At 36.6% G+C, this 25,855-nt stretch overlaps 1 protein-coding gene across 3 annotated transcripts in view; it reads left to right on the top strand.

Annotated features, from left to right (window-relative positions):
* The window catches only part of BLTP3B (bridge-like lipid transfer protein family member 3B), a 116,262-nt gene that overhangs the window by 60,362 nt on the left and 30,045 nt on the right, over window positions 1-25,855 (top strand). For all 3 annotated transcript variants that reach the window (XM_036086034.2, XM_078076460.1, XM_078076461.1), the window contains 6 exons: window positions 685-867; window positions 1,387-1,505; window positions 9,557-9,698; window positions 13,686-13,879; window positions 15,558-17,056; window positions 17,230-17,405. In XM_036086034.2, the coding sequence (XP_035941927.2) occupies window positions 685-867; window positions 1,387-1,505; window positions 9,557-9,698; window positions 13,686-13,879; window positions 15,558-17,056; window positions 17,230-17,405 (2,313 nt within the window). The remainder of the gene's footprint in view (window positions 1-684; window positions 868-1,386; window positions 1,506-9,556; window positions 9,699-13,685; window positions 13,880-15,557; window positions 17,057-17,229; window positions 17,406-25,855) is intronic.

Here is a 25,855-nt window from a genome sequence, read left to right as displayed (position 1 = left end):
TCCTAATTTGTAAGTTACTTATATATACATAAAATATTTTTTAACTACAGAAATAATTCATATTTTGGGAGGTAAAACTCTTAGTCATTTTTCTTAACCCTTTTAAGTACATATTGCTTTTCTCAGTTTTTGCTACAGAGAAACTAATAATCCTGATTTTTTATTTTTCCTCCCGAAAAATCTATATAAGTATAGATATATCTATATCTTTATGACTGATGTCTATCTTGAGATATTTTATTGGTTTCTTTAGTGTTCTAATAATCTTATCATTTTAATGATAGGTTTTATTAGTCACTTTATAACAAATCTTTGAGGAAAGGACTTTTTTCTGTGGTAGTATTTTCTGGGGTTCTTTGTAATGGAAGTATACCAGGTTGTTGAGCATTCAGTGAAGGTTGACCAGGAGTACTGTTTGTCATTGAAACTTTTGAGTGATGTTCTACAAATGGTGAGTCTTGATAGAAACCTTTTGGATAATTTGCTTTTGACATTCTTTCCCTGTATTCTAAATGTTTTGCTCACATTTTCCAGGCAGATTAAAAGCTCTTGTAGGTGAAGGCTGCTCCCTTGAGAAAGAGTCCCTTGGAAAATGAATAAATCTCATTAATTAGAAGCAGTGCTATAATAAGATAAATGAAAATTATGCATTTTTCAGTGAAATACCTGTCATTCATTTTACAGGGGATAGTTGTAATCATTGGATGTATTTTAGCGATGCAACTAAAACAAAAAATGGATGGGCCAACGAGTTGTTACATGAATTTGAGTGCAACGTTGAAATGCTTAAGCAGGCTGTAAAGGATCATAATGTAGGTTCACCTCCTAAATCCCCAACACATGCCTCTCCCCAGCATACACAAACAGGTATTTTACTTATAATAACATTATGGCATTCCTCTGGTATTAAGTGTCTGTGCCTGTGTGTTTGTGTGTGTGTGTGATCATAATATGATATTTTCTGTGGATAAGTATTATGTTTAATTAATATCTAAAAGTTCTGAACCTTATTCAGACCGTAGGATTATGGACCAAAGCACTTTTTAAATTAATATGACCAATAAGCATAATATCCAGATAGAATATTTGAGACTGTTAAATAGCTAAAGGTCTCTTTTTTTACCAAGAATTTCAGGTAAAAATTATTGTACAAGAATATCTTAAATGTGATGTAAGTATGACTCACGTTTAAGGAATAATCACACACAAAAAATCGGAATCATTGTGATAACTTACATCAGTTTATATATATTTTCATAGTTTATATTATCTTGTTTGACAAATTAAGAGTTCATGTATATTTCTAGTAGCTGTCTTAATAATAAAAAAGTGACTGTTATAAAAATAATTTTGCAATAAATTGAAAGGTTTTTTCATTTCCCACAGAGAAAGACTCAGCTCTGAAAGGGACTTCCAGAACACCTTCAGTATTATCTCAACAATCCAAAGCTAAGTTAATGTCTAGTTCTGTTGTGGTTAGACTTGCAGATTTCAATATATACCAGGTATGCTTTATTTTTTAATTAGATCTTCTGATAAACACCTTCTGCAAGCATCTTGTATAAACTCATGTCACCATTTTATTTAAAAATATCTTGACCAGGGGCACCTGGCTGGGTTAGTTGATCAAGTGTCCAACTCTTGATTTCAGCTCAGGTCTTGATCTCATGGTCATGAGTTCAAGCCTTGCATTGGGCTCCATTCTGGGTGTAGAGCCTACTTAAAAAGAAAAAAAAAACAAAAACCCCACATCTTGACCAGTTTTATGAAATAGCTAAACTAGACAGGATAGAAAATGTCAATTCATTAATTTTTGTTTATATGGTTGCACAGAATTAACCAAACTGTGAGGTTAAGAGCATAGTCCTCCAGACTGCCAAATCTGCACAAGACTTCTGACACCAACTGCAAGTTCAGGAGTCTCCCCTAAACTACCTATGGATTCAAGAATTAGAATAACTCACAGAGAATTGTGCAAGACTGTTGAATCACAGATCTGTACCTCTGAAACAAATAATGCAATATATGTTAAGAAAAAAAAAAAAGAAGATAGTAGGAGGGGAACAATGAAGAGGGGGAAGTCGGAGGGGGAGACGAACCATGAGAGATGATGGACTCTGAGAAACAAACTGAGGGTTCTAGAGGGGAAGGGGGGTGGGAGGATGGGTTAGCCTGGTGATGGGTATTAAAGAGGGCACGTTCTGCATGGAGCACTGGGTGTTATGCACAAACAATGAATCATGGAACACTACATCAAAAACTAATGATGTAATGTGTGGTGATTAACATAACAATAAAAAAGTAAAAAAAAAAAAACTCACAGAACTCACTGAAAGAAATTATACTAAGAAATACATTTATACTAAGAATTACATTTATTACAGGGAAAGGATATAAATTAGATTTAGCCATAGAGAGAGAAACTGAATTGGGCTGGGAGGGTTCCAGTTGTGAAACTTCCTGTCAGGACATTTTAGCTTCCTGGCATGGATGTGTAACAATATGCATTAAGTATTACCCTCGTAGGTGAACTCATTCTCTATGTAAATTAATACCAGGTTACCCAAAGCCCCTACCCTCTAAAGATTACTAAGACTATCAAGTCTGGCCAGCCCCCCTCTTAGTCATCATCATAAGCATAAACTATCAGTTCAATTTAGAATTACCTCCCAGCAGCAGGGATAAAGGCCAGACCTCTCTTAGAAGGCCAAATTCCTTATTACACAATGCTCTTAGCGGAAGAAACTAAAATACTTTTTTTTTTGTCATATTGAACTACTAAGTATTGCCTATTTTGTGAACAGAACTTCATGGCTAAGATCTCTGTCCCATTTATATTGTTCAGGCTATTATCATAAAACATGGTCTAATATTGCAATCCTTGAGACAATAGAATATATAATATTCTTAAACGATTTCAGATATGTGTTCTCATCTGTGAATTGTTGTGGTTTATTTTGATAAATAAATTTATTTTTATTTTACTCAGTGGTTTTCATCTGGGGCTGATTTTACCCCATGGGGACATTCGGCCATTTCTGAAAACAGTTTTGGTTGTCACAACCGGAGGGGATTGCTACTGACAAATAGTGGGTAGAGACGAGTGATACTGCTAAATATTTTAACAAGGCACTGGGCATTGTCATCAGTTGCCCACAACAAAGAATTATCTGGCCCAAAATGTCAATAGTGCCAATTTTGGGAAAACTCAGTTTTTTTTCTTATTATACAGTTGCTTCTTGTTTTACATTCTGTATCTGCTGCATCTTATTGGAAGCTAACTTTAAATTATAAGATGTAAATAAATACATATAAAATTGGGGAGGGGAATCACCCATAATCCGAAGTAGTTGAGGGTGAAATACAGTAAAGAAATCCCACACATACAAATAAAACAAATAAAAATAACTGGAAGAAAATAGAATGTTTATCACAATTTGAATAACTTTTTTTCTGTTGAAGGCAACAGGAAGTAAGCTATTATCTATTAAAGTAAGTTGATACATTGAGTTGAAAAGGATTTGTTTCCATATATGCAGAGAAGAGCTTCTTAATTAGATAATGCAAGGAACTGACTTAAATTTATAAAGACTGTACTACTATTCAAAGGTTTATAAGCAATTTAGCCAAGATGAAACATAAACTATTGAAAAACTATTCTACTTCATATGAGAAATATACATGTTTGTTAAATGAATGAAAAAAATTAACCTTGAGATACATCGCAGGGTATATACTAAATAAGCACAAATAAATGAAATTGATAAAACTATTGGTTGAACTTTGGGGAAATTAATATATACATTTTTTATGTAAATTTGCTGTTTTGCAGGGGAGAGTGAAAAAGTGTAATAAGAACCTTAAAACTAATAGTGTTTTTAGAAAAAATAAGAGATGAAACTATTTGACGGAAGCATTTCTAGTTGTATTATTTTTAAGTTAATTTTATTGTAGTAAAATATGCATAACATAAAATTTACCATTTTAGACATTTTTTAAATTGAGGTATAATTGAGAGGAGGGAGGCAAGATAGTGGAAGAGTAGGGGACCTCATTTCATCTGGTGCCTTGAATTTAGCTAGATAACTATCAAATCATTCTGAACACCTATAAATTCAACCTGAGATGTAAGAAAAGAATTGCTGGAATTCTACAAATAGAAAAGCCACCACTGAGGGGATATATATCAGAAGATAAATGGCAGGGGGTTGGGGGGGAGTGGGAAGGAGGCTCCATCAGCCAGGTGCCAGAAAGTAATATAGCAGCGAAGCGCAAAATCAGAACTTTTAGAGGTCTGCTCCAGTGAGAGATGTCCCTGCCTGAAAGGTGCTCAGGTGGCGAAGTGGGGCAGAATCCTAGATGGGACAGTATGGTCTAGGATCCCTGGGGTCACAGAAAGAATGGGGGTGCCTGAGCTGGCAGAGTTCCCAAGCATTGGAGCAGGAAACCGGCTATAGTCAGCAAACCCCGGAATGGGCTCTCAGCTTGGTTTGCTGTAAACCTTGAACAGCTGCTCAGTAGGGCGACCACTCTCCATGCCAGGGCCCTGCAAAGGGCAGAAACACAGCAACTCTCTTTCCCCCCAGAGGGGTGGCACAGGTGCATGCTCGATCTGTCGACCACTTTCTGTGTAGGGGCCCTGCAAGCGACAAGCCTGTTGCAACCCTCCTTTCCGGGAGGATCAGCGCAGGTGCACACCACAGGAGTCTGCAGAGATGGGCGCACACAAAAGTGAAGACTACTTTTCCCTGAGGGTTTACTAAAGAGAGGAGGCAATGATCATTGAGCTCCGGGCCTGGAGATCTGGGCACCGCCATTTTTATTTTCATCCTCTAAAGCGTCATGGAAAGCCTTCAGGGAGCAAAAGCCACATAGAACAACCCAAAGCAGCTTAACACTGAGCCTGGCCCCCTGGGAAGGGGCGGTGCAACTCCACCCTGGCAAAGACACCTGAAAATCAGCGCAGCACGCCTCTCTACCAGAAGACCAGCTGGAACATCAGGCGAATACCAAGTTTACAGGAGCACACAGAACTGCAAAACTCCAGTGCTAGGGGAAAATAGTATATAGAATTTGAGGTTTTTTTCATGATTCTTTTATCTTTTGTATCTCATCTTTTAAAATTTTCCTTTTCAACTAGTTACTTATCAACTCTTTGTTTTTAAGTCTTTTTAACTTTCATTTTTACATTTACATTTTATAGATATATTCTTCATTTTTGGCTTCCTTTCACGGTATTCAATTTTATTTTTGTAAAAAAAAATATATATATATATGTTTTGCTTTCTTTACAAGTTGGGATTTAGTGTCTTCTAACAAACAGACCAAAATATACCCAGGACCAAGCGGATCACCCTGTTTTGTCCACCTGGGAAATTATATTCTCACTTTTTTCCCTTTTTTTTTTTAAGATTTTATTTATTTATTTGACAGAGAGTGAGATAGCGAAAGCAGGAACACAAGCAGGGGGAGTGGGAGAGGGAGAAGCAGGCTTCCCACAGAGTAGGGAGCCCGCTGCGGGGCTCGATCCCAGGACCCTGCGATCATGACCTGCGCCCAGACAGTTAACAGCTGAGCCACCCAGGTGCCCCTTTTTCCCTTTTTCTTTTTGTTTTTGGTTTCTGACCTCTTTAGATTTGTCTAGTGTGTATTTCACTTGGGCCGTGGTTGATATTTTTGATTTTGTTATCTCATTCATCCATTCTTCTCTGGGCAAAATGACTAGGAGGAGGAATTCACAACAAAGGAAAGAATGAGAGGTAATACTCTCTGCCACGGATCTAATTGATATGGATATAAGTAAAATGTCAGAATCCAGGATAATGATTATAAAGTTACTAGCTGTGCTTGAAAAAGTATAAAAGACACTAGAGAATCTCTTAGTGCAGAAATAAAATCCAATATTATGAACAACTATATGCCACCAAATTAGGCAATCTGGAAGAAATGGATGCATTCCTAGAGACATATAAACTACCAAACCTGCAACAGGAAGAAATAGAAAACCTAAATAGACCCATAGCCAGCAAGAAAATCTCCTGACAGACAAGAGTCTGGGGCCAGATGGCTTTCCAGGGGAATTCTACCAAACATTTAAAGAAGAAGTGGGCGCCTGGGTGGCTCAGTTGGTTAAGCGACTGCCTTCGGCCCAGGTCATGATCCTGGAGTCCCGGGATCAAGTCCCACATCGGGCTCCCTGCTCGGCAGGGAGTCTGCTTCTCCCTCTGACCCTCCTCCCTCTCATGCTCTCTGTCTCTCATTCTCTCTCTCTCAAATAAATAAATAAAATCTTAAAAAAAAAAAAAAAAAAGAAGTAATACCTATTCTTCTGAAGCTGTTTCAAAAAATAGAAATGGAAGGAAAACTTCCCAACTCTTTCTGTGAGGCCAGCATCACCTTGATCCCAAAACCAGACAAAGACCCCACCAAAAAGGAGAATTACAGACCAGTATCCCTGATGAACATGGATGCCAAAATTCTCACCAACATACTAGCCAGTACGATCCAACAGTACATTAAAAGGCTTCTTCACCACGACCAAGTGGGATTTATTCCTGGGCTGCAAGGGTGCTTCAACATCTGCAAATCAATCAATGTGATACATCACATTAATAAAAGAAAGGACAAGAACCATGTCATCCTCTCAGTGGATGAGAAAAAGGATTTGACAAAGTACAACATCGTTTCTTGATTAAAACTCTTCACAGTGTAGGGATAGAGAGAACATATCTCAATATCAAAAAAGCCATCGACGAAAAGCCCACAGTGAATATCATTCTCAATGGGAAAAAGCTGAGAGGCTTTTCCCCTAAGGTCAGGAAAACGGCAGAGATGTCCATTATCACCACTGTTGTTCAACATAGTACTAGAAGTCCTAGCCTCAGCAATCAGACAACAAAACAAAAAAAAAGCATTCATATTGGCAAAGAAGAAGTCAAACTCTCACTCTTCACAGATGACATGATACTCTGTGTGGAAAACCCAAAAGACTCCACCTCGAAATTGCTAGAACTCATACAGGAATTCAGCAAAGTGGCAGGATATAAAATCAATGCACAAAATCAGTTGCATTTCTATACACTAACAGTGAGAAGAAAGAGAAATTAAGGAGTCAATTCCATTTACAGTTGCACCCCAAACCATAAGATACCTAGGAATAAATCTAACCAAAGAGGTAAAGGATCCATAATCTAAAAACTACAGAACACTTATGAAAGAAATTGAGGAAGACACAAAGTAATGGAAACACATTCCATGCTCATGGATTGGAAGAAGAAATATTGTTAAAATGTTCATGCTACCCAGAGCAATGTACACATTCAGTGCAATCCCTATTAAAATACCATAGACATTTTTCACAGAGCTGGAACAAATAATCCTAAAATTTGTATGGAGCCAGAAAAGACCCCAAATTGCCAAGGGGATGTTGAAAAAGAAAACCAAAAGAAACCAAAAGAAAATCATGATGCTGGACTTCAAACTATATTACAAAACTGTAATCATCAAGATAGTATGGTACTGGCACAAAAACAGACACATAGACTAACGGAACAGAATAGAGAACCCAGAAATGGACCCTCAACTCTATGGTCAACTGATTTTTGACAAAGCAGGAAAGAAAATCCAATGGAAAAGAACAGTCTCTTCAATAAATGATGCTGGGAAAATTGTACGGCCACATATAGAAGAATGAAATTGGACCATTCTGTTACACCACACACAAAGATAAACTCAAAATGGATGAAAGACCTCAACATGAAACAGGAGTCCGTCAAAACCCTAGAGAACACAGAATCAATCTCTTTGACCTTGGCTGCAGCAACTTCTTGGTAGACACGTCTCCAAAAGCAAGGGAAACAAAAGCAAAAATGAACTATTGGGACTTCATCAAGATAACAAGCTTTTACACAGCAAAGGAAAGTTGACAAAACCAAAAGAAAACTGACAGAATGGAGGAAGATATTTGCAAATGACATATCGGATAAAGGGCTAGTATCCAAGATCTATAAAGAACTTACCAAATTCACCACCCAGAGAACAAATAATCCAGTCAAGAAATGGGTAGAAGACATAAACAGACATTGCTCCAAAGAAGACATCAAATGGCCAACAGACACATGAGAAAATGTTCCACATCACTGGGCATCAGGGAAATACAAATCAAAATCACAATTAGATACCACCTGACACCAGTCAGAATGGCTAAAATTAACAAGACAGGAAACAACGAATGTTGGCGAGGATGTGGAGAAAGGGGAACCCTCTTAATACTGTTGGTGGGAATACAAGCTGCTATAGCCACCCTGGAAAACAGTATAGAGGTTCCTCAAGAAGTTAAAAAGAGAGCTACCCTATGACCCAGCAATTGCACTACTAGGTATGTACCCGAAAGATACAAATGTAGTGATCCGAAGGGGCACATGCACCCCAGTGTTCATAGCAGCAATGTCCACAATGCCAAACTGTCAAAAGAGCCAAGATGTCCGTCGGCAGATGAGTGGATAAAGAAGAGTTGGTGTATATATATACAATGGAATATTACTCAGCCATCAGAAAGGATGAATATTTACCATTTACATCGACGTAGATCAAACTGAAGGGTATCATGCTGAGGGGAATAAGTCAGTCAGAAAAAATTATCATATGGTTTCACTCACATGTGGAATGTAAGAAATAGAGTAGAGGATCATAGAGGAAAGGAGGGAAAACTGAATGGTAAGTCATCAGAGAGGGAGACAAACCCTGAGAGACTTTTAACTCTAGGAAACAAACTGGTGGTTGCTGGAAGGGACGTGGGTGGGGGGATGGGATATTAGGTGATGGGTATTGAGGAGGCCACATCACGTGATGAGCACTGGGTGTTATATGCAAGTGATGAATTATTGAACTCAGCATATGAAACTAATAATGCACTATATGTTGGCTAATCAAATTTAAATTTAAAAAATGAGGTGTAATTGACATATAGCATTATATTGGTTTCAAGTGTACAATGTAATGTTTTGATAGCATTTTGATAGCATTTCACTATTTTTAAGTGTCGCATTCATTGGCATTGTTTATTTACAGAGTTGTACAGCCATTACCATATCATCACCATTATCCATCTCCACAATTTTTTTATTATCCCAGCTTGAAACTCTGTATATAGCTATATTATTTTTCATAATGATAAATTGTGATAAAGTATTACTGTAAATACACACCAGGGAAGCAGTCTGTTCTTGTGGACCTGGATCTGTGTTCTGACTGTGCCATTTACTTATTTCTGTTATAGAAATATTCTGATATTTTATGGCTCAAAATAATAGGTTTGCAAGGACTATTGTAAAGAGTTGTTATGATAAGCCTTTAAAGAGGTTATAGTTTTCTGAATAGTTGATTGGTATTATTAAAAATAATTTAATGTGAGGTTAAATATATAATAACGTTTTCATTGGAAATTAATAAATTATTTGAAGTAGTTTTAGGAGTTTGAAGTGATGTTCATGTGGCATAAATTGTTTGGAAAGGGCTTTATTTAGTGTTACTTCAATATGCTTAATTATTTTTTCAGGTCTCTACAGCAGAACAATGTCGTTCTTCCCCCAAGAGTATGATTTCTTGCAATAAGAAATCCCTGTATCTTCCACAGGAAATGTCAGCTGTCTATATAGAATTCACAGAATATTACTATCCAGATGGAAAGGATTTTCCAAGTAAGAGAGTTTCCTGCTTTTTTATTACTTGTCCATTACTTGAGAAGTTGTTGTGTTTCTTCCTAAGTTTTTGAGTTTTATAAACAAAATTCATTGTTCACTTGTCATTGTACTTAGTATATAAGTATAGTATAGTATTTTTTTTAAAGATTTTATTTATTTGAGTGAGAGAGTGAAAGAGAGAGAACACAAGCAGGGAGAGTAGCAGAGGGAGAAGCAAACTCCATGCTGAGCAGGGAGCCTAACAAGGGGCTCGATCCAAGAACCCCAGGATCATGACCTGGGCCGAAGGCAGAGGCTTAACAGACTGAGCCACCCAGGTGCCTGTATAGTATAGCGTTTTTTACATATTCTGATTATTCATATTTTTTCTCTCACTAGCTTGTAGCATCCTTTTTTTTTTTAATCTTTTTAAAAAATATTTTATTTATTTGAGAGAGTGAGAGAGAGGGATCGCATGAGGAGGGGGAGGGGCAGAGGGAGAGGAGAGGCATACTCCCCACTGAGCAGGGAGCCTGAGGTGAGGCACCCAGAGATCATGACCTGAGCTGAAGGCAGACGCTTAACCAACTGAGCCACCCAGGTGCCCCAGGTTGGAGCATCCTTAATGTTAGGAATTATGTAGTAGTCATGCTTCATTTTATCCCTGAGGTTTGACTCATTTCTTTACTTAGTAGCTGTTTGTTGAATGAAAGAATTTATGAAAGTTAGGTTATTTATAGAATAAGGTCATTTTTTTCCCTTTAGTAAAAGCCTATTTATATTTCAGTTATATAAAACTCTATATTTCATTGAAAAATTAATGAGTTATTCTTTTAGCTATAGAGAAATTTTTTTGCTGTTTTTTAATGCACAAACGTATACTTTGGACAACCTTTGGCCCTTGTCTTTAGTTAGAAACATTGAGTTACATGAATTTTTGTTTGTAAGGTATTTTGGGGTCCTAAGGTTAAAATAATTATACATTTGTGTTCTTTGAATGGTAAATTTCTATACTATTGTCTCAGTTCATCCAGGAGTTCTGCAAACTAAAATTTGCCTTTATGTGGTACCTTTTTGTTTAACTGTCTAACCATTTAATTCTTGTTTGTGCCAAAGTTTTGGGATCTAATTCTCACCATCTTCATGGTTTTCAGTAGTCTTTTGTTATTTCTCATTTGTTTCTCTTTTCTACCTTCCTGACTACAACAATGAGGAAATTAAGTTAAGACATTTGCTCAGCACCTTAGTAAGATGGCACAGCTGAAACTCAAGGATGGGTCATCTATATCAAAATTCATTGTGTGTCTTCCCTCCAGTCCCCAGCTATATTACACGCCTTCCTAGGATATTCACAACCATTTGTCTATAATTGGAGAATCCCATTGTTTCCAGCCTTCCGCACCTCTCACAAATCATTGTTTTCTTTAACTAATACATCACTGAACTAGTAATTCTTCAGAGTTAAGACTAGTTTCCAGGATTTCTGATTTCTAATCTAGGTTTATTTATTTCTATCAGTTTTGTTAACATGTGCCAAAGGAATATAATCTCATTTTACAATATATATATTTTTTCTGATAAAAATGTAAGATTCCTTCTCAGCAATTTAAACCCTAGCTCCATAGATACTTAGGGGTGGAATTGCTAGGTTACTTTTAACTGCGTTTAATTTAACTGTTCATTATCAAAAATTTCAAACATACATAAAAATAAAGAGGAGAGTGCATTGAATCCCCATGTACAAAGATCCATTTTCAGTCCTTACATTTCATCTCTTTGTTAAGCAACCCAACTTTAAAATATATCACTTTTTAAATATTGTAAATGTAATATATATTATGGGTTATTTTTTTTTAAATGCCAAAAATAATTGCTCACAAGCCTACAATTTAGAGATGACTTATGCTAAAACATAAGTGTATGAATTTGCTAGGGCTGTCATAACAAAGTACCATAGGCTGGGTGATTCAAACAAAAGAAATATATTTCCTCATAATTCTTGAGACTGTAAGTTCTAGATCAAGTGTCAGCAGGGTCGTTTCTTCAAAGACCTCTCCTTGGCTTGTAGATTTCTATCTTTTCATGGGGTCTTTCCTCTGTGTGTTTCCTAATAATGCCAATCATATTGGACTAGGGCCCACCCACCTGAACTCATATTTACCATGATTGCCTCTTTAAAAGTTCTTTCTCCAGGGGCGCCTGGGTGGCTCAGTCGTTAAGCGTCTGCCTTCGGCTCAGGTCATTATCCCAGGGTCCTGGGATCGAGCCCCGCATCAGGCTCCCTGCTCAGCGGGAAGCCTGCTTCTCCCTCTCCCACTCCCCCTGCTTGTGTTCCCTCTCTCGCTGTGTCTCTCTCTGTCAAATAAATAAAATCTTAAAAAAAAAAAAAAAAAAAAAATAAAAGTTCTTTCTCCAAATACAGTCATATTCTGAGATACCCTGAGTTAGAACTTTATTAGCATATCAATTTTGAGGGGACATGGTTCAGACCATAACCATAAGCATAGTGTTCCTAGTCCTGTTTTTAATATATGTGTTTCTATTATATGTTTTATTTACATCCTGTCCTTTCCCCTTGATGATATGAGCATATTCCAGGTTTCTACAGGTTTATTTTAAATATCTTTAATAACTGTATAATAATCTATTTCATAAGTAATCCTCTGTTAGATACTGTGTAGACTTTTCTACTGCTTAGTACACCAGGTTTCTTTCTCTGTCCCAGATCTGCAGAGCCCGGGTTCTTCTTTCCTTCTGTACTGTAGCCTTGGGGACTGCATTTGCTCTCTAGTCCTCTCTGTAGCTGTCATCATCACAAAGTCTATAATTGAGAGGCCTTTCTTCCTTCGTTCTAGAGTGTGATGTGATCTCAGCATCTCGCTGCCTTTCTATTTTCAAATACAAGCACCTCCACATCCCAATTGGCTGTCTCTGTTGGACTTGAATTGCAGTTTTTCTACCTCTGTGTCTGTCTTGAATAAAAAACCTACAGACTTTTTATTACTTTTATTACTTTTTATTACTTTACACCATATACAAAATGTAGTTGGTGTTCAGTGAATCTTTGTTGAAAGAAAATGAATGAAGGAATGAATGAACAAACGAATGAATGAATGCCAAAAATGTCCTATTCAGGACATTATTATAATGCTGTCTCTTTATTGATATCCTATTCCTTGGGTTTATTTTCCTAAATTATTAGTGTCGAAAAGTTCTAGATATGCATGCTATTTGCTTTACTAGAAGTAAATAGGTCTGAATGTTTAGAATAAAAGATTTTTTATAAATAAAAGATACTCTGAAAATAATAATGGCTTTTATGGTATAAACAAAAGGATTTCAGGAAGTGATATATACTATAATTGTGAATATTTGTTTAATATAAATTAGCACTAAAACATTTATCCAACTCCTGAGCATTCTAATATTTGGGGGGAGCTATGAAAAAGAGTATATTCCTTTTATTATTTACTAGATACTTGAGTTTTTACTTTGCACCGAGCACTATTCTAGGGTTAGGATTAAGTGGAGAATAAAAGCGCATGGCCTCTCAAGGAGATCTGCCTTGTTTACCACTTTCATAAGTCACTGTTCTCATATTTTAGAGGATTCGGATTGCATGCATGTAGTGTAAGTCCTTACAGAAATATCTGATTAAGGACCACAACTGTGATGTGATACTTCATCAAGAAGGTAAGGTTTTTTGAAGTTTGCTTCTTGGTGACTATAACATTAGGAAAAGAGATCTAAATAGTACTTGCTATTCATACTGATAGTTTTAGATTAAGTAGTATATTTTCAGTTAGTAAAGCATAGAAAAATCTTGTTTTGTCTATCTAAAAGTGTTTGCTATCATCCACATGTCACTTTAATTTTGTAAATAAAATTTCAAAACCTTATTATCTTAATTTAAAAAGAATAAAAGTTGTTAAAAATATTTTCTCTCAAGGAAGATTTAGACTATCTGTTCATTAAAAATTTTTTTCTAATTTTTTTTCTCCACAGTTCCATCTGCCAACCTTTATAGCCAACTGAATGCACTACAGTTTACTGTGGATGAAAGAAGTATTCTGTGGTTAAATCAATTTCTGTTGGATTTAAAACAGAGTCTTAATCAGTTTATGGCTGTATACAAGTTGAATGACAATTCAAAATCTGATGAGCATGTTGATATTCGAGTTGACGGCTTAATGCTAAAGGTACCATATAAACAAGTGGCTGTAACAACAAAACCATTTTTCTTTCCTTTTTTTTATTAAAGATTTATTTATTTACTTGAGAGAGAGAGAGAGGTGGGGGCAGGGGCAGAGGGAGAGTCTCAAGCTGACTCTGCACTGGGTACAGAGCCCAGTGTGGGGCTCGATCTCACGACCCTGAGGTTAGCACCTGAGCTGAAACCAAGAGTTGGATGCTTAACCGACTGTGCCACCCAGGCGCCCCACAAAACTGTTTTTAGAGAAGTTAATACCATTAGAATTTCTAGGATTTAAGATAGGTACTCAAATATAAATCAACTTTATTGTAATCTTAATTTTGATTTTGAAATTTCAGTTTTAGTTTTGATTTTTAATTTAAAAAGCTTTAAGAGACCGTTTTCCCCCCTTCTTTCTAAATTAAATCAGTATTACTAAAAGTATTACTAAAAGCTTACTATACTCTAAGTATATAAGTGCTAAGTTTGGAAAAACTTTTATTTTATCATTGCTCATCCATTTGGAGGTAAGCAGAAATAAAATTTAAATTAGTCATTTTTTTTCCTACTTCTTACCAGACCAGATAAAATTTTTCTTTCAAAAGTGGTAATTAATACAACAGAACTAGTAAGTTAGATCTGTGTTTAATTTTTCACAGTTACTCTGTTCCTGTTACTGATATCCAAAGATAATAGGAAGTTGATTTGTGTTACAGCCAAGTAGTTGATAATCTGAATCCCATGCATATTTTAGCTCTAAAGGAGGGAAGTTTTTTTTTTTTAATAAAACAGCTACTATAGTGTAGTAAATAGAATAAGACTTGGACATGGATGAAAAATTTCAGTTTCTAGGTGTGTTGCTGGTACTCTTAAGTTTCTATACCTTTAATTTCTTCTCTGTAAAATGAAGTTATAAATAAAACTCCTATATCACAAAAATGTTTTAAAGATTTTCTCAAAGATCTTACTATATTCAATATAAAAAGACACATTTTATAACAATTATTTTATTTTACAATTTTATTTACTATTATACCCTAAGACAGTTATGTAATGATCTTTACACTTTCTCAATATGTACAGTTTTAAAACCAGTCCCTTTGAACTCTTTGATGTGAAATTTTGAGGACTGAGGTTATTTCTGAAAAATTATTTTAGTAAATAGTTTGACCTGTCCTCTAAAGTTTATTTTCTTAATAGTTTTATCCCAGAAAAGTCATTCTAATGACATCTCTCCAGTCATTCCATTTACCCATCCAGTCATCCTCCAAATCTCTTGGATTTAAAATATCCTAAGAAAAAGTTCCTTTTTCCAAACTTAGCACTTATATACTTAGGGTATAGTAAGCTTTTAGTAATACTGATTTAATTTAGTTTCATTTTGTTGTTGTTTGTTTTGTTTTGTGATATGTTGTATGCAAATATGCATATATATTATGTTCACTATTCATTATTTATGGTTTTTGTAAAGTTGTTTTTTTCTTAGTGGTTAATCAGTTAAGTCCCTTTTCCTTGGTTTAATAAAAATGTTTGGGGGAGAGAGTTGGTATTTTATGTCTGGGTAGGAAAGTAGTGTTCTGGGGGGAAACACCAAAAAGAAGTCCTGAGCTAAATTATGTTTCTGATTAGTTTATCTTCAGATGTATATGGATTTGTAAGTTAGATTAATGTTTTTTCTCTTGTAGTTTGTCATTCCTTCTGAAATGAAATCTGAATGTCATCAAGATCAACCACATGCAGTTTCTATTCAGAGTTCTGAAATGATTGCCACAAATACAAGGCATTGTCCAAACTGTCGACATTCTGATCTAGAAGCTTTGTTTCAAGACTTTAAAGATTGTGATTTTTTCAGTAAAGCATATACCAGCTTCCCCAAATCTGGTGACAATTTTAATCTTTTGCATCCAATCTTCCAGAGACATGCTCATGAACAAGATACTAAAATGCATGAAGTTTATAAAGGAAATATTACTCCCAAGTTGAATAAACACACTCTTAAAACTTCTGCTGCCACAGATGTTTGGGCTTTGTACTTTTCTCAATTTTGGATAGATTATGAAGGGACAAAGAGTGGGAAAGGGCGACCAATAAATTTTGTAGACTCTTTCCCTCTTTCCATCTGGATTTGCTTACCAACAAGGTATGCAGTGTCACAAAAAGAGCTACAGTCTTGTAATCAAGTATGTCTAAATACATCACGAAGCGAATCTAGTGATCTGACTGGCCGTCTCAAGCGGAAGAAGCTCTTGAAAGAGTATTACAGTACAGAATCTGAGCCCTTGACAAATGGTAGTCAGAAACCTTCAGATACATTTTTAAGATTTTCCTCTTCACCATCAGATGCAGATGTTCATGTCCTAGTTCACATTCATAAACATGTCAGTATGCAGATCAATCACTACCAGTATCTGCTCTTGCTTTTCCTCCATGAGTCACTTATTCTGCTTTTGGAGAACTTAAGGAAAGATGTAGAAGCTGTGACTGGCACTCCTGCTAGTCAGGCATCCATTTGTATTGGAATTTTACTTAAAAGTGCAGAAGTGGCTCTTTTGCTACATCCAGTGGATCAAGGAAATACTCTTAAGTCTCCTGTTGCTGAAAGTGTGAGCCCAACGGTTCCTGATTATTTGCCTACAGAAAATGGAGAATTTTTGTCTTCCAAAAGGAAACAAGATAGTAGTGGTATAAATCAAATTAGAAGCGTAACTGTTAATCACATGTCAGACAACAGATCTATGAGTGTTGACCTGAGCCATGTGCCTTCGAAGGATCCTTTGCTTTTTAAGTCAGCTAGTGATACAAATCTGCAAAAAGGTATTTCTTTTCCGGATTGTTTATCAGATAAAAATTTAGGGAAAATAAGTGAAGATGAAAGTAGTGGAATTGTCTGCAAAAGTGGATCAGGAGAAATTGGATCAGAAACAAGTGACAAAAAGGATTCATCTTATACGGATTCAATTAGTGTCTTAAACCACAGAGAAGATTCAAATTTGCTATCCTTTGATACTGATGGTAATCAAAACATACTTTCAAATAGTTTAAGTAGTAGAGGACATGAAACCATAGAGCCAGTCTTTAAAGCTGAAGATTTGCTTCCAGAAACAGCTTCACTCTCTGAGAACCTAGAAATCAATCAAGAAGAAGCACCGACAGTTAGAACACTTACATCTCAGTCATCTTTAAGGTAACAACATACTACTGGAATTTGGGGGGGTTTTGGTTTTCTGTGCGTATGTTTGTGGTGGAGGCATATTTTGTTTTTGGACAGTAAACCTCATGACAAAATAAGGCATTGCTAGAGTTAACACATAGAAAAATAGGTTTAATGTGATGTTTTTCTAATAATTTTGTTAACAGTGGAAAGCCTAAGGAACGTATCCTGCCCAGTCTGGCTCCACTCTGTGTTTCTTCTAAGAACATGAAGAGAAGCTCCTCACAGACCTCACTGGATACCATTTCACTTGACAGTATGATACTGGAAGAACAGTTGTTAGAAAGTGATGGAAGTGATACTCATATATTTTTGGAAAAAGGTAAATTCATATTAAATATTCAAATCTTAGAAGTGATGTTTAAGTATTTTTAGTTTTATTCAATAATAAATTATAGCCCCCAAAAGACTTATTTTATTTACACACATACATACCCATATAATACAAAGAGCATTGTACCTAACTTTCTAATGGTTCTTCTGTTGCTTTTTTATGGCCACATACAGCAATTATTTGTATATAGTCATTTAGAGCATAAAGCAAACCACATGAATGCTATTAGCTTCTTGTCATAGAGACTCCTTTGTGAAATTTTGGTTAGGTTGGCTTAATTTGCTTGATGAATTCTCAATTATGTTGGTCCTAAGACTGGAATTTTTCCTGACTGGATCTACTCATCTCCATAGCCAGGATTCTGTCAGGTACATGATTATGAATGATGGAACTACATGATTCCCCCATTTTACTCAGAGCCAACTAATGCCCCCAGGAGACTACTAGGAATGTATTAGAAAGTATTAAATGCATTCCCATCACTAAGACATTGGGGACTTTGTGAACAGGAATGAAAGCATGGGCCATAGCTAGAGATGAGTTGCCAGACACTGAAGTAAGAGAGACCAGACGTAAATACAAATTACTTTGTGAATGAAGGATAATAAGCCTATTACTGATGATGTTGAAAACAGCTTAGGGTGAGGAAGTGCTCATAGCTTCAGAAACTGAAGCTTAGAGAAATTAGTATACAGTCAGGAAGTGAGAGGGGCAGTTTTGGAACTCAGCTACATGGATCCAAGAGCCTAAGCTTTTAACCAACCAGTATTTTATACTAGATCCCCAGACTTGGGAAATGATTACCACATGTGTAGAAGAGGTACTGATATGGGTCATAGAACTCTATTCTAGATTCAGATAGCTCTGTTGCCTAGTTCCCCAGCTCCCTTTATTGCTTAAAATCCTACCTTAGCAGATTTCTGCTTTATGATCAAAATATACTTCAAAAACAGTGTTCCTGTAGAAAATATCCCTAATTGCTCTCAGAAAGCATTAGTGATTTCCTTATTATTATTTCTAAAAATTAAATAATAAAAGTGACTTCCACTCAATATAGAAAACTTGGAAAATATATACAGACAACTACAATTTGGAAAATAAAATAACCCAAAGATCTCACAATTAGAGATACCATAATTTATTCTATGACTTTGTGTATGTATTCATATATGTATGTATTTGGTGTCATTCTATATGTATGTTTTTTAACCTACTTTTTATCACTTGTAATCATTTTCTAATACTATTTAAACTCCTTTGAAAATATTTTTAAAATCTATATTAAATTGACATGAAAATGTACCATGACTTGTTTTTAAAGATTTTATTTATTTATTTATTGAGAGAGAGTGTGCATGAGCAGGGGGGAGGGGCAAAAGAAGAGGGAGAGAGACAGAGAGAATCCCAAGCAGGCTCCACCCCTGGCGTGCAGAGCAGCGTGGGGCTCCAGGCAGGCTCGATCCCATCACCCTGAGATCATGACCCTAGCCAAAATCAAGAGTCGGGCATCTAAGCAACTGAGCCACCCAGGTGCCTCTGTACCATGACCTTTTAATCATTTCCCTGATAGTGAATGCTTAGATTGTTTATAGTTTTCTGTGGTTATAAAAATGCTATAATTCATATCAATGTTCATAAATTTTTGTCTGCATTTCTAATTACTGACTTTGAATAGATTCCAGCAGTAGACTGTTTTTTGGATCTTGAAAATATAAGGGGATTGATTCTGTGTGTAACATTTATTTATGTATGTATGTATGTATGTATGTATGTAATGAATGAATGAGAGCGAAAGAGCGGGGAAGGAGAGGGCGGGACAGAGAATCCCGACCAGATTCTGCCCTGAGTAAAGAGCCTGATGCAGGGCCTGATTCTACCACCCTGACTGAGATTACGACCTGACCTGAAACTAAGAGTCAGTAGCTTAACCGACTGAGCCACCCAGGCGCCCCTGTCTGTAACAGTTAAACGATATGTGACTATAAATTTCTAGTTGTCCTGAACCATAATGATTTTCTTTATGTCAGAAGAATTAATTTGCCTTAGGAAGAGACTCTTGTTTTTTGTGTTCTTTTGTTTCAATTTTACAAGAAGTATATGAATACTTTCTCGTTATAAAGAAATCAGATATTATGGAAATATGTGGAGTAAAAATTGAAAGTGTCACTTTAATACCACCCTTACTCTGTCCTTGATACTATTCCCCACTCTAGAAATAACTGCCATCAACTTTTTATATATATATTTCCAGACGTTTTTCTATGTGTTTTTATATACATGTGTATGTTTGTATATGTACACACCACACATATGTGTACAGATATATAGTACCTATGCACGTGTATACATATTTTTGAATATACATACTAATGAACAAACATGTAGTTGGGACTGCCGTCACACCACAGGCTCCTAACCGTCTTCCCATTTCTCTTCTTGTGAATTTCCAATTCATTCTTTGTTCCATAGGCACAATACTCTTAACGACTGAGCCACCCAGGCGCCCCTGGCACAATACTCTTTTTTTTTATTATGTTATGTTAATCACCATACATTACATTATTAGTTTTTGATATAGTGTTCCATGATTCATTGTGTGCGTATAAAACCCAGTGCTCCATGCAGTACGTGCCCTCTTTAATACCCATCACCAGGCTAACCCATCCCCTCACCCCCCTCCCCTCTAGAACCCTCAGTTTGTTTCTCAGAGTCCATAGTCTCTCATGGTTCATCTCCCCCTCCGATTTTCCCCCCTTCATTTTTCCCTTCCTACTATCTTTTTCTTTTTTTTAACATATAATGTATTATTTGTTTCAGGGGTACAGGTCTGTGATTCAACAGTCTTACACAATTCACAGCGCTCACCATAGCACATACCCTCCCCAATGTCTATCACCCAGCCACCCCATCCCTCCCACCCCAACCCCCACTCCAGCAACCCTCAGTTTGTTTCCTGAGATTAAGAATTCCTCATATCAGCGAGATCATATGATCCTTCTCTTTCTCTGATTGACTTATTTCACTCAGCATAATACCCTCCAGTTCCATCCAGGTCGTTGCAAGTGGCAAGATTTCATTCCTTTTGATGGCTGTATAATATTCGATTGTATATATATATATATATATATATATATATACACACCACATCTTCTTGATCCATTCACCTGTCGATGGACATCTAAGCTCTTTCCATAGTTTGGCTATTGTGGACATTGCTGTTATAAACATTCGGATTCCTACACTTGTACCTTTGGGGTAAATCTCAGTAGTACAATTGCTTGGTCGTATGGTAGCTCTATTTTCAACCTTCTGAGGAACCTCCATACTGTTTTCCAGAGTGGCTGCACCAGCTTGCATTCCCACCAACAGTGTAGGAGGGTTCCCCTTTCTCCACGTCCCCACCAACATCTGTCATTTCCTGACTTGTTAATTTTAGCCATTCTGACTGGTGTGAGGTGGTATCTCGTTGAGGTTTTGATTTGGATTTCCCTGATGCCGAGCGATGTTGAGCACTTTTTCATGTGTCTGTTGGCCATTTGGATGTCTTCTTTGGAAAAATGTCTGTTCATGTCTTCTGCCCATTTCTTGATTGGATCATTTGTTCTTTGGGTGTTGAGTTTAAGAAGTTCTTTATAGATTTTGGATACTAGCCCTTTATCTGATATGTCATTTGCAAATATCTTCTCCCATTCTTTCGGTTGTCTTTTGGTTTTGTTGACTGTTTCTTTTGCTGTGCAAAAGCTTTTTATCTTGATGAAGGCCCAGTAGTTCATTTTTGCCCTTGCTTCCCTTGCCTTTGGTGATGTTTCTAGGAAGAAGTTGCTGCAGCTGAGGTCGAAGAGGTTGCTGCCTGTGTTCTCCTTTAGGATTTTGATGGACTCCTGTCTCATATTTAGGTCTTTCAACCATTTTGAGTCTATTTTGTGTGTGGTGTAAGAAAATGGTCCAGTTTCATTCTCCTGCATGTGGCTGTCCAATTTTCCCAACACCATTTGTTGAAGAGACTGTCTTCTTTCCATTGGACATTCTTTCCTGCTTTGTCAAAGATGAGTTGACCATAGAGTTGAGGGTCCATTTCTGGGCTCTCTCTTCTGTTCCGTTGATCTATGTGTCTGTTTTTGTGCCAGTACCATACTGTCTTGATGATGACAGCTTTGTAATAGAGCTGGAAGTCCGGAATTGTGATGCTGCCAGCTTTGCTTTTCTTTTTCGTCATTCCTCTGGCTATTCGGGGTCTTTTCTGGTTCCATACAAATTTTAGGATTATTTGTTCCATTTCTTTGAAAAAAGTGGATGGTATTTTGATAGGGATTGCATTGAGTGTGTAGATTGCTCTAGGTAGCATTGACATCTTCACAATATTTGTTCTTCCAATCCATAAGCATGGAACGTTTTTCCATTTCTTTGTGTCTTCCTCAATTTCTTTCATGAGTATTTTATAGTAGTCTGAGTACAGATCCTTTGCCTCTTTGGTTAGATTTATTCCTAGGTATCTTATGGTTTTGGGTGCAATTGTAAATGGGATCGACTCCTTAATTTCTCTTTCTTCTGTCTTGCTGTTGGTGTATAGGAATGCCACTGATTTCTGTGCATTGATTTTATATCCTGCCACTTTACTGAATTCCTCTATGAGATCTAGCAGTTTTGGGGTGGAGTCTTTTGGGTTTTCCACATAAAGTATCATATCATCTGCAAAGAGTGAGAGTTTGACTTCTTTGCTGATTTGGATGCCTTTTATTTCTTTTTGTTGTCTGATTGCTGTGGCTAGGACTTCTAATACTATGTTGAATAGCAGTGGTGATGGTAGATATCCCCGCCGTGTTCCCGACCTTAGGGGGAAAGCTCTCAGTTTTTCCCCATTGAGAATGATATTCGCTGTGGGTTTTTCATAGATGGCTTTTATGATATTGATGTATGTACCCTCTATCCCTATACTCTGAAGCGTTTTGATCAAGAAAGGATGCTGTACTTTGTCAAATGCTTTATCTGCATCTGTTGAGAGGATCATATGGTTCTTGTTCTTTCTTTTATTAATGTATTGTATCACATTGATTGATTTGCGGATGTTGAACCAACCTTGCAGCGCAGGGATGAATCCCACTTGGTCGTGGTGAATAATCCTTTTAATGTACTGTTGGATCCTATTGGCTAGTATTTTGGTGGAATTTTTGCATCCATGTTCATCAAGGATATTGGTCTGTAATTCTCCTTTTTGATGGGGTCTTTGTCTGGTTTTGGAATTAACGTAATGGTGGCCTCATAAAATGAGTTGGGATGTTTTCCTTCCATATCTATTTTTTGGAACAGTTTCAGAAGAATAGGTATTAATTCTTCTTTAAATGTTAGGTAGAATTCCCCTGGGAAGCCATCTGGCCCTGGGCTTTTGTTTGTGGGGAGATTTTTGATGACTGCTTCAATTTCCTTAGTGGTTATAGGTCTGTTCAGGTTTTCTATTTCTTCCTGGTTCAGTTTTGGTAGTTGATACATCTCTAGGAATGCATCCATTTCTTCCAGATTATCTAATTTTGCTGGCATATAGTTGCTCATAATATGTTCTTATAATTGTATTTCTTTGGTGTTGGTTGTGATCTCTCCTCTTTCATTCATGATTTTATTTATTTGGGTCTTTTCTCTTTTCTTTTTGATAAGTGTGGCCAGGGGTTTATCAATCTTGTTAATTCTTTCAAAGAACCAGCTCCTAGTTTTGTCGATCTGTTCTACTGTTCTTTTGGTTTCTATTTCATTGATTTCTGCTCTGATCTTTATTATTTCTCTTCTCCTGCTGGGTTTAGGCTTTATTTGCTGTTCTTTCTCCAGCTCCTTTAGGTGTAGAGTTAAGTTGTATATTTGAGACCTTTCTTGTTTCTTGAGAAAGGCTTGTATTGCTATATACTTTCCTCTTAGGACTGCTGTTGCTGCATCCCAAAGATTTTGAACAGTTGTGTTTTCATTTTCATTTGTTTCCATGAATTTTTTTAATTCTTCGTTAATTTCCTGGGTTGACCCATTCATTCTTTAGTAGGATGCTCTTTAGCCTCCATGTATTTGAGTTCTTTCCGACTTTCCTCTTGTGATTGAGTTCTAGTTTCAAAGCATTGTGGTCTGAAACTACGCAGGGAATGATCCCAATCTTCTGGTACCAGTTGAGACCTAATTTGTGACCTAGAATGTGATCTATTCTGGAGAATGTTCCATGGGCACTAGAGAAGAATGTGTATTCCGTTGCTTTGGGATGGAATGTTCTGAATATATCTGTGAAGTCCATTTGGTCCAGTCATTTCTGTGTCTTTATTTAAATAAAGTCTTTATTTCCTTGTTGATCTTTTGCTTATATGATCTGTCCATTTCAGTGAGGGGGTGTTAAAGTCCCCTACTATTACTGTATTGTTGCTGATGTGTTTCTTTGCTTTTTTTTTTTTTTTTTTTGCTTTTGTTATTAATTGGCTTATATAAGTGGCTGCTCCCATGTTAGGGGCATAGATATTTACAGTTGTTAGATTTTCTTGTTGGATAGACCCTTTAAGTATCATATAGTGTCCTTCCTCATCTCTTATTATAGTCTTTGGCTTAAAATCTAATTTGTCTGATATACGGATTACCACCCCAGCTTTCTTTTGGTGTCCATTAGCATGGTAAATGGTTTTCCACCCCCTCACTTTCAATCTGGAGTTGTCTTTGGGTCTAAAATGAGTCTCTTGCAGACAGCGTATTGATAGGTCTTGTTTTTTTATCCAATCTGGTAGCCTGTGTCTTTTGACTGGGGCATTTAGCCCATTTACATTCAGGGTAACTATTGAAAGATAGGAATTTAGTGCCATTGTATTGCCTGTAAGGTGACTGTTACTGTATATTGTCTGTGTTCCTTTCTGGTCTATGTTACTTTTAGGCTCTCTCTTTGCTTAGAGGACCCCTTTCAGTATTTCTTGTAGGGCTGACTAGTTTTGTGTTTGCAAATTCCTTTAGTTTTTTTTGTCCTGGAAGCTTTTTATCTCTCCTTCTATTTTCAATGACAGCCTAGCTGGATATAGTATTCTTGGCTGCATATTTTTCTCATTTAGTGCTCTGAGTATATCATGCCAGTCCTTTCTGGCCTGCCAGGTCTCTGTGGATAGGTCTGTTGCCAATCTAATATTTCTACCATTGTAAGTTACAGATCTCTTGTCCCAAGCTGCCTTCAGGATTTTCTCTTTGTCTCTGAGACTCGTAAGTTCTACTATTAGATGTCGGGGTGTTGACCTATTTTTATTGATTTTGAGGGGTTTCTCTGTGCCTCCTGGATTTTGATGCCTGTTTCCTTCCCAAAATTAGGGAAGTTCTCTTCTATAATTTGCTCCAATATACCTTCTGCCCCTCTCTCTCTTTCTTCTTCTTCTGGGATCCCAATTATTCTAATATTGTTTCATCTTATGGTATCACTTATCACTCGAATTCTGCCCTCATGATCCAGTAGTTGTTTATCTCTCTTTTTCTCAGCTTCTTTATTTTCCATCATTTGGTCTTCTATATCACTAATTCTGTCTTCTGCCTCATTTATCCTAGCAGTTAGAGTCTCCATTTTTGATTGCACCTCATTAATAGCCTTTTTGATTTCGACTTGGTTAGATCTTAGTTCTTTTATTTCTCCATAAAGGGTTTTCTAATATCTTCCATGCTTTTTTCAAGCCCAGCTAGTATCTTTAAAATCGTCATTCTGAACTCTAGTTCCAACATCTTACTAATGTCCGTATTGATTAGGTCCCTGGCAGTCAGTACTGCCTCTTGTTCTTTTTTTTGAGGTGATTTTTTCCATCTTGTCATTTTGTCCAGAGGAGAATAGATGAATGAGAGAATAAGATGTAACAGGGTAGGAGTGTCTGGGTGGCTCAGTCGGTTAAGCGGCTGCCTTCAGCTCGGGTCGTGATCCCAGGGTCCTGGGATTGAGTCCTGCATCAGGCTCCTTGCTCGGCGGAGAGCCTGCCACTCCCTCTCCTTCTGCCTGCCTACCACACCCCGGCTTGTGTTCTCTCTCTCACTATCTCTCTCTCTGTGTCAAATAAATAAAATCTTTAAAAAAAAAAATGCTAACAGTGTAACAACGACCTCAGAAAAATATACACTAAACCAGAAGAGACCTGAAACCAGGGGAAAAGAAAGGGAAAGAAAGAAAAAAGAGAAAAAAAAAAAGGAATATGATCAAATATGATCAGGCTGGTGCATAGATCAGTGCCACACACTAGATTTTGGGCATATTTTGGTGTGTTAGAAGAAAGTGCCTCCCAAAATTTTAAAGAAAGAAAAACTTACATATGTATAAAAATAAGGGTAAATACGATGAAGGGATGGAATATGACTGTAAAGATGAAAATTATAAAAGATTTTATAAAAGGAATTGATAATAAGTTGGTTGAAAAAAGAAAGAAGAGGAATTAAAAAAAAGGAGAGAATGTCATCAGGCAGGA

The sequence above is a fragment of the Halichoerus grypus genome, chromosome 6 (assembly GCF_964656455.1).
Source record: "Halichoerus grypus chromosome 6, mHalGry1.hap1.1, whole genome shotgun sequence".
NCBI classification, from domain to species: domain Eukaryota; kingdom Metazoa; phylum Chordata; class Mammalia; order Carnivora; family Phocidae; genus Halichoerus; species Halichoerus grypus.
The sequence above is the reverse complement of the archived record's forward strand: the minus strand, read 5'-3'. Positions and strand labels throughout refer to the sequence as shown.